Source organism: Diadema antillarum, unplaced genomic scaffold (assembly GCF_040938485.1).
Source record: "Diadema antillarum isolate AM-2024a unplaced genomic scaffold, OU_Dant_1.0 seq00001098_RagTag, whole genome shotgun sequence".
In the NCBI taxonomy this organism is placed as follows: domain Eukaryota; kingdom Metazoa; phylum Echinodermata; class Echinoidea; order Diadematoida; family Diadematidae; genus Diadema; species Diadema antillarum.
Window position 1 is genome coordinate 749480 of NW_027271915.1, and position 9679 is coordinate 759158.

At 38.1% G+C, this 9679-nt stretch overlaps 1 protein-coding gene across 1 annotated transcript; it reads left to right on the top strand.

Moving 5' to 3' along the window:
• Positions 1-467: 467 nt before the first annotated feature.
• Positions 468-6841, top strand: LOC139743615 (uncharacterized). The gene is made up of 5 exons (XM_071654090.1): positions 468-588; positions 2496-2726; positions 3327-3473; positions 5411-5521; positions 6248-6841. The coding sequence occupies exons 1-5, from the start codon at positions 568-570 to the stop codon at positions 6485-6487; spliced, it is 750 nt and encodes a 249-aa protein (XP_071510191.1). The 5' UTR covers positions 468-567; the 3' UTR covers positions 6488-6841.
• Positions 6842-9679: the final 2838 nt, after the last annotated feature.

A 9679-nucleotide genomic window follows, 5' to 3' on the forward strand; every position in this document is an offset into this window, starting at 1 on the left:
TTTCTTGCAAGTTTCATCCCAATCCATTTAGTACTTTTTGAGTTATTTTGCACACGGACAAACTAACTAGCTAACGAAAGAACAAACAAACCAACGGTAACGAAAACATAACCTTCTCCCTTGGCGGAGGTAATAATGTCTCTTTTTCTCCAGGGAAGCCTCTGCAGTGTTGATACCGTTTTACACGAGGAACCTGCCATGAAAATTTAATACCCTGGCTTTGCCAAAAACCCATACATACATTTCGGTCGAGCAGAGAGGGTTACATGGTGGGTAAAACATCCTGTCCAAAGACGGATCTTAAGTGAAACTTGATATCATATTGAACGAAAGCCAGATTTAGGTGAGCGCTCCATTGATTTGGTTCCAACCTATCAGAGCACGAGGATTTTGAGTGAAATTTGAGTTTTTACAAAGCCAAGCCCAAACGTTTTGCTATAAATCAGGTGAACCTGCAATATCTTGTCAACAGACAACTGGACGGTGAGCGGACATCTTACCCACTCCTTCAACTGTCGACCTTGCAACTTCTTCCACTGACAGTCTTTCATCAACTACGATTTCACCATGGAGAAATCAGAATCACAGGTAAGCTTTCCAGACTGACTTTTAACATCACAGAAATGATTTGGCAGTATTATTCGCACATTTAGGTGTGTTTTTGAAGCATTAATTTACTTAGCTCGTCTATCCCTTTTAGATGCAAAATAATTTGCAAGCTATAGCACAAAAACGTTATCAGCATCATTCAGTGATCAATTGTAAAATGTTATATAGATCAATTTGACATAAATACATCTTATATGTATAATGGTGTTGTTGCTGTTTTTTTTAATGTTCCACGTCCAACAAGCTTAGCTTTTTAGAGTACACTTTTCCATCATTATGATTACTTCTTCTTTGTTGTTACCTTCACAACTCAGTGTGCACTGTTGTTTTTATTGTTATAACACCATTCGTGCGTATATTTTATATTGTGTTCAATTAATTGTCCTTTCCAGCTGCGTGAAGTCAAACTGACACATGTACCGCTTTGTATCATATATTTTGTTTTGATGGAAATATATAAACTATTGAATTGAATTAAATTGAAACACTTTCCGTACTAGCTATTCCAAGCTAATGCGGCCTCATTGCAATCTTTCAAAGAATTTGCAATTCCCAAAGTCCTTTCAACTGTTCAAGGAAGACAGCAATTAAGTAACAGATCTATATACAGTGGCATTTTTGGCAATGAGCATATTATCATGATGATTATCATAATCGACGTTGATATTCTACGTGCATCTAAGATCTTCGCACAGTTAAAGAGATCGTATGTGACCGTGTATCTCAAAACGAACATAAATTCGCACACATTGATTTTGCGTGAGGACTGAAAATAAGTGAAATGGGTCAACCTAGCCGAACTTGACTTTCTCATATTTTCTGAAAGAGCGGGTCTTCTTTTACATTATGCTAAAATTTGGTATCATAAAACGGGCAGGAAAGTGTGTTTTTTTTTAGCAGTTTATCTCGAACGTTTTTGGTAGAATAGTGTGATTAGGTGTGTCTTTAGAATCCCTTTTTCATTTCTGAAAAACCTTGTCCACACTCTTCACTTTCAACTATAATAACTTTTGAAAGGATGATGCTACTGCTTTGAAAGTTGGCATTAATTATGGACAGAATGTGTTAATGAGGCATGCTTAATTTCAGTTTAATTTGATAATTTCTTCATTGTTGTTACTCTGGTGGTTTATTTCCTGTTTTTTGTCCCATTCATCGCACAGCCAGCACGGTTTGGTAAAGATTAAGCGCTTGAATAGACACTGTACTTCAAAGCCACTTTTCTCAGTTCACACTTTTTCTGAGTTTGTGCTTTCTTTCCAGTATTTAGATAGGTTAGGAGAGTCCATTTGATTTGAGTTATACATCATTTTAAAGCTTAAAATCTGCTCTTTCAGAATATGGTCTTAACTAAAAAGTCATGTCTGGCGACTTTTTGTTTGTTTTGAGGTGCAGGGTCACGTATAATTTCGGTTGAGATTTGACTTCAGGGTTCTAACTTCTGTTGATAATACTTTTTTTTTTTCGAGATAATGAGAAACTTCTTACGAAATATGAAAGTGCGTAACATAATTCGAAGTTAAATTCAAAGTTTATTATTGATGGAATTTTGTTTGGAAATAGCCAGGAAACCCGAAACATATCGATGTAAATAACATCTTTAATTAGGATTACTTTGTAAAAAGTATTGTTCCGGATATCTCAGCCAGTTTAAAACCAATTTGCATCAAGCAAACTTAGATTTCCTCGTAGCATTATACTCAGTATAACATTTCATTTCAAGTGGATTCTAAGTATCTTGCAGAAGGCTGAATCATAAAAACTGAATCATAACGTCAACAAAAACTATACCATTCCTTTAATATTTCCGAAGTTCACTTCTGCTCATTCAAACTTTCACATCCAAACACCTCAAAACTCCCAACCCCCTCCTTTGCCTACCTTAGTGCGACAATAATTCTTCGTCTCTGCCACCATACGCCGAGATGGGGGCAGATACGGCGCCACCAAAAGCCTCGCGTTTCACCTCGTGGAGGATCCCCTGTACCGCTGTACTCATCACAGTTCTACTTGTAGCCGGTGCCATCACAATCACTGCAATGGCTCACAAGGGGAGTCCTCAATGCCCGCAATCAGCAAACAGTAGTCGCCCGAATCAAGTCCTAGATCATGATTCCGTGAGTGCAAAGATACTTTACATACTTTATGAATACCATTTTGATTATGGTCATGGTGAAAATGATCACAATTCCACCCCCCCCCCCAAAAAAAAAAAAAAAAATCGTAGCATTAATTCAACCTTAGATTTGTGTGCGTGTGTGTGTGTGTTCCACTGTGGTTATATTTTTATTAAGGCAACATTTTAGAAACTCACTTTATGCAGATAATCATATTTCATGGATAGCATGGAAGTTCTAAAATGCAGATTACATTTACAAACACTTGACGAAGACTAAGAAAGCGTAAAAGACAAAAAAAAAAGGTACAGATAGTGAGACTTATGTTTCTTTTTCTGTGGTATGAAAAGAATATCTACTCAAAATTTACCCCCAAAATTAATCAATTATGAACTTTATTTTTATAATAGATGAAACTGCATTACTTGGTTTATTTTCATGTCGTCCTAATAAGTTTCACATTAGACTAATTTTTGAAAGGTATCAGGATATTGGCTGAATCTTCAAATATCGTGCCCAAACACAAGTTGCTACGTCATAACAACCGATTAACCCTGTAGAGTCAAGGCTGTGTTTACAAACTGATCACGTGATTTGCAGACTGGGCACGTGGAGCTGAGGGGCGAAAACGGGGAATCTGCCTCCGAAACCGTGACCTACAACAGCGCCCTCAACACTGTTCTCATCAACGCTCCTGGTAACTTCAGCGGCAGCTCGCCAGCCACGATCGCGATCGACTTCGATCGGGTGAGTTCGATTTCGTGTTGGCCCCTACATTTACTTTTTTTTTTTCATGAAATGCAATACCAAAAAGATAAAGCATACATGAAATAATATGATAACAATAATACAATTACATAAAAAATGATACAAATAACAATGGAATCGTCCACTTCGAGCGTTACTCCTGACTGTACGGTCTCCATTTTTCGTCTCATCTTTCGTCTCAATTTTTCGTTTTATATCTTCCTCTTGGAGTCGACTTTTTAAAAATTATTTGTCATTTTGTACAAAGTTTGCATCGTGGAACATTTTGGTCAGTTATGACGGCTCGTTTTCTGTTGGATGGATGGCGGGTGGTGTGGTGGTACTTTACGACTTTTTGAAATCAGAATTGTTTGTAACAGGACACACATGCGCAGGGACAGTGCAATACTTTAATGAGTAGTTGCCATTTAGTTACAATGTTCTGTTTCCTTCTGCATATTTGCATGTCTGTATTCCATTGTTTGAAGAGCTTGCTTCCAAAAAGCGCTAAATCCATCATTTTCAATGGATTTAGAGCTTTTTGGACGCAAGGGCGGTTTTTTTTTTTTTTTTTTAGATTATTAACACGATTTTCATGCCTGAGTGCATGGCAATAAATGACTTGAATCTTCGCAAAATGTTTTTTCACACTGTTGACGTTTCTATAAATTGAATAGAATGAAATATATTAGAACTTTTCGAGCATCATCCAAGGAAAACAAAACAAATACATGGGAGGGGGATACCCCACCCCTTCCGACCCTCCTGTTGTAGCTCGGCGATCCTCCTCATAGGTTGTATAGTCGCGACATTTTGTGTGTAATAGCAATATCATTGATTTGCATTGAATTGCATTGCATTACTTGTTTTTATGCAATGACAGTGATAAATTACAAGGTACTAGAGGGGTTAATTTTGTTCAGACAAGTTTATGAACGAATAGTCCAAACACCTCAAAAATCATTTTAAATCACATGTATACAAATCACGTTCATGTTTTGTACAATGATGAGTATTTTATGTGGTTATGTCTGAAAGATATTCATCTGTTCATCTCTTAAAGAGTAACTTGCGAAGTTCAGCATTGTGTAGGACAAGGTAGCCCCCTCCCACTATGGATCTTTTTTCATTTCTTTTTTCGAATCGAAAAAGAACACATAGAAAACACTTTTTGTGGAATATTCGGAAAAGTTTCATCCCCAAAGGGTACCGACTCTATAAGCCTATAAGAGGGACGGTCGAGCTGTAACAGGCTCTGATCAACAGGAGGGTCGGAAGGGGCTGGGTATATCCCCTTCCGATTCGAGGGAACTTATGCATTTTTAGAATTGAAATTCAATAATCCCGCGCAAAATTTTGCTAGAATGTCCGGAAATTTGCATCAGGGAATTGTAGTAAGTCTGAATTGAGACCAATCGGTGGAAGGATCGACGAGGAAGGAGGTATCCCTCTCCGATATGCTTCTGCACTTAGATAATTGAAATTCAACAATCTCGTGCACATTTAGTGGAATTACCTTGGGAAATTGTCCCAAAGTATACTAAATCTCGGTGGGAACCCAGCGGGGAGGATGTGTTTATCCATGGGAGGGGTTGACCTCCCTCCCATGAGATGGAGATTTTGTATTTTCATAACTGAAATTCAACAATCTGGCGCACACTGAGGTCCAAACAGTTGGACAGTTTTCTATAAAATAAAAAGGCCAAACAATTTCACATCTCGAGAATTCCTGGGGCGGGGAAGGGGCAAAAATTTTCATGGGGGGAGGGGGGGGGGTGGCCCACCCCCATGTTAACTAGGTAACTCATCATGTCGTAGGAAAATGGTTGTGAGTTCCTCCTATTTGTGTATTTTTTTTTTTGACGCATCACCATGAAGTCCCGATGTACACTTAAATTAAATATATCAGAATTGTTTCTTTAAATCCTTTCTGGCAGAATGTGGTGTTTATGAATATCCATGATCAAAACACGTGCGTGGGTTTCGCCCTTGAAGACAAACTGGCACAGAAGGCAAAGAACTTCACCAGGAACAAGGAACATAATCAGGTATCATTATTTTATAGAGTTTGCGTATGGTATTGTGAATGTATACACGTGCACAGGAGCGGATCCAGGAATTCTGTAAAAGGGGGGGGGGGCAACTAATATTTCTGGTGCCACTTCTGGGTTTCATTTCGTATTCTTTTTTTTATTTATTTTTTTGTTTATAAAACAAAAAAAAATAGGGGGGGGGGCATGCGCCTGTTGCGCCCCTCTTGATCCGCCACTGCGTGCATGTTTATAATCCTATATGTATATGATAGTGTGTAATATTTGATATAATATATGTTTATGTGCATGAGTTTTTGTGTATATGTGTGTAAATATCATTCGATTGAAGAGGCTCGAGGACCCATAAATCACAAGGTTACGGGAAGTGGAGTTGTTGTGGGTGTGGAGGTGTCCTCCATGCTATCTACCGTTACCACTTTTGAAACTTAATCAGTGTTTGTAGTTTGCTTTGAAAAGTAAGAACCAACTTGATTACTTGTTTGTTAGGAGAATCTATTATACTTGACATGCCTTTTGATCCGATTGCTCCTTAAAACAAGCGCTTTCTCTCAAAGTTCCGCCCCCATCCATTACACATGCCTGCTTCTAATTCGTGTGTGTGTGTGTGTGTGTGTGTGTGTGTGTGTGTTCCGTATAGTTGATGTTGATTTGAGTTTATTGAATTAATCTAAAATAGTACTTTATTTTTTCCCTCGTTTGTTTCCCTGTTTGTTCATTCAGGTCATCGACTTGGTCTCGGACAAGATGGAGACAGAGAATTATCGTGACGTAGGAATAATTCCGGCTGGCTACGTCCAGGCCGCCAACGGACCTATCATCCGCGGGATGTGCAGCGGTCGAATGTCTCAGTGGCTGGAGGTGGGGACCGATGGAGAGATGTCGCAAGGGCGGAAGCGGCGCTTCTGCTTCCGAATCTGCGCTAATGTTTTTGGCGCCAGAGTATGCTACTGGCGATGTTAAGTTACAGACTAAGACAGTCTGAATGGCTGGTATCGCTCTACTGTCACAATTCTTAAAGTCTGCGAATTAGATTTCATGAGCCTGTCACCTTTTGGCCACCCCTGAAAATTGAAATGACTTTCCTATAAGCTGGTATGTTTTATAGAGGTAATTCAAACATTTACTCAGAATGATAAAACTGAAACTTCTTTATGATGAAGGGGAAAACAATAGATTTCCACAGAAATTATCCAGACCCCCCAAAATTCCAAAATCCTCCGTTTGAAAGGAAAACGTATATTCTAGTAACATGAGTTTTTTTTTTTTTTTTTTTTTTCATTTGTTTTCCCAAAAACTGAGGGATGTATCACCGCCAGATTTCATACAAGATGTTAGGAGACAATAATGTTTAGAGCCCAAATACAAGTGTTATTTTGTCGACGCACCTCATAACCTCCGACCCACTTAGAAGGTTTGTTGTACTCGACCAATAATTTTGGCCGAGGCGACCAATATTTAAAATATTGGAGGGCAAGAGGGGATTCCCCAAAGTTTTTTATAAACTGCACCGTGATTGGTTGAGATATATACGAGATGACCTGAAATATGAAGTAAAAACGTCTGTGATTGGTCAATCATGAATTAACTAGAGTATCGTTTCTTCTAAAATTCTGTGTTTATACAAACAAATTTCCTATATCAATTAGTTGAAATTGTTTTTCACACAATTTTTCAAAATATCACTTTCATAACAGGAAGTTAAATTTAGGTTTGATGAAAACAAGTTGCATTTTTTGTTGTGCATGCAGGCGCAAGGCGACGATTGATCTGCAGCTCTGCATGCTCAGCGCTACTGCTAGATAGCCCGCGCGCGATATAATGTAGCCGGCCGCCGCCGCTGCGCTTGCATTTGCATGCGCGATATGCATATTACAGTTACTGTACATTTACGTACGTCCGCGTGTGTACAAGTACGTTATATACAGCACAGTAGGACTAGTTGTGGTAGTAGTAGCCTAATTCGATCTTTCACGATCTACGGTAGATGTGACGTGAATTGTTTCTCAGATCTCGGATACAAATACATCTAATTCTGGTCTAAATTAGCTAGATATCGGTCTAACAGTAACATGACGGCTACCTTGGATAATAGATCACTGTTTTATCAGAGACTGAAGTGGATTAACTTGCACTGAAGAGTGTACATGTACCATACCCCATGTCAGGATCACTACACAGTAGGAACACCACTCGGAGTCGGAGACAGAAAGGGTAGGCCTAAGTGGAAACTTCCTTTGCTAAAATCCTCTGTAGGATAATAATGATGATATTGAATGTCCTATTTTCGATTAATACAAGGAAATATTGGACTCGCTAAGCAAAATATTGGACTCGTCTTCGACTCGCCCTAAGTATTCTTTAAATCATGCCAACTATCATGGCACTGAACCTTTCAAGTGACATTGAAATTGAGAAACTGAAGATTTCTGATTTGCCAACATATACTACCAGACCTTTGTTCGTTTGTTGTGTTTTCAAAGTGACAAAGAGTTGATGTACACGACCGATATACTATTAAGTTGTAATACCACTACTTATTCTATTTCTATAAGAATAATTATACTGTATAAAACACATATCTTGTATGATGTTCCTGTGGGAACAAGGTTTTGTTATCAATACTCAATTATGATTAGATCATAATAGTATAGATGCCTGTCCTTAGCTGACATAAGATAAAATTGCACTTTCACGTTTCGCTTTTAAGATTGCCAAAGCTATAGGATAAGTAGGATAGGACTGGTATAGTGAAAATGTTTTAAGAAGTCAGTTGTACAACCTTTGCTCTGTTCATATACCAATGATTTCGGTGTTAACTCTGTGCCAGAATCAGCAGAATATATTCTGTTGAGACAAATGCCTTCGATAGAAATCACTGAGATAAAATAAAGAGCATAAATATTCGAACCTAGGTGTAATAAAAATTGAAGAAAATTGAATGACAGATAAGTGCCGATAAATTAAAAAAAAACCCAAACAATTCCAGGCGTGTATCCTATATATGAAGAGCTTGCGTCCAATAGGCTCTAAATCCATCATTTTTCAATGGTTTTAGCGCCTTTTGGAAGCAAGCTCTTCATATAAATTACTTATCTATATTTTGCGATCTTGATCTCGTAAAAAGTGAACATCTGTGTCTACAAACATTTTCCTAAATGTCGAATTGTCAGTGCAGTAAAATATAAAGAGAGTCTGGCCAACTCGGTTTCGCCATAGATTAATGCGTTTTGAGGCCTGCGATTAGTCAAAATTGGTCCCGTGATTTTCGTGGAGCCATGTCGTTACCAAATTGCGCTTTGACGCAGTACCCTTTGTCAATTACCCTTTATTTTGCTTGCTTTCATTACGACGTCTGAGAGTACACGATATAACCAACTAAGGCGTAATATGCTGAGTAACGACATGGCGTCTAATTTAGCAGCTAGCCAGACTCTCTTTATATACAGCACTGCAAAATGTTTTAAAGTATAACAGTATTTTTGCATCTTGTAACCTATTCTTATAACCAGTCTGTCTTGCCTAATATATACATACCAGAATAAAAGAGAAAATGCATTCTAAATGAATCAGCCTGCATACTTTGATTTGCATCAATTCAGTATGGTTCGAAACATCTCGAAATGGCTTTGCAACTGTAATGGAGTGGCTGTAAAATCGCATCTTTTCGTACTTTAATATAACCCTTTGTGACATAAAACATAATATAAATTATTCTCTCTACCCTTCCACGGGGCTTGAACAAAACAGAAAATAAAGATATTCAAAATACATGCACATATCGATGTGAACTTATTGTGTTAGTCTAACATGTGAAATCACACACTTTAACAACTGAGTTTAAGGGATGATATAGTTTGGTGGAGATGAAGATTGAGCTTTTAACTTTTTGCGAGATACCAAGAAACCTCTTATAAAATAGTAGATACAGCGCATACCATTCTAAGAGGAATGCAAAGTTTATTTGATGAAAATCGGTTTTGGAATGGCTAGGACATCGTAAAAAAAAGTAAAACAATTCCACCGTCAAAAGTGCAGATTCGGAACTTTTCCAAGCGCGCGCGAATTAAGTCCAGTTTTAAGAGTATTGTCTACGCGACGGGTCGCCGAAAAAACGCTAAAAATCGAGAAATACGCCGTTTTCTTGCGGGATAT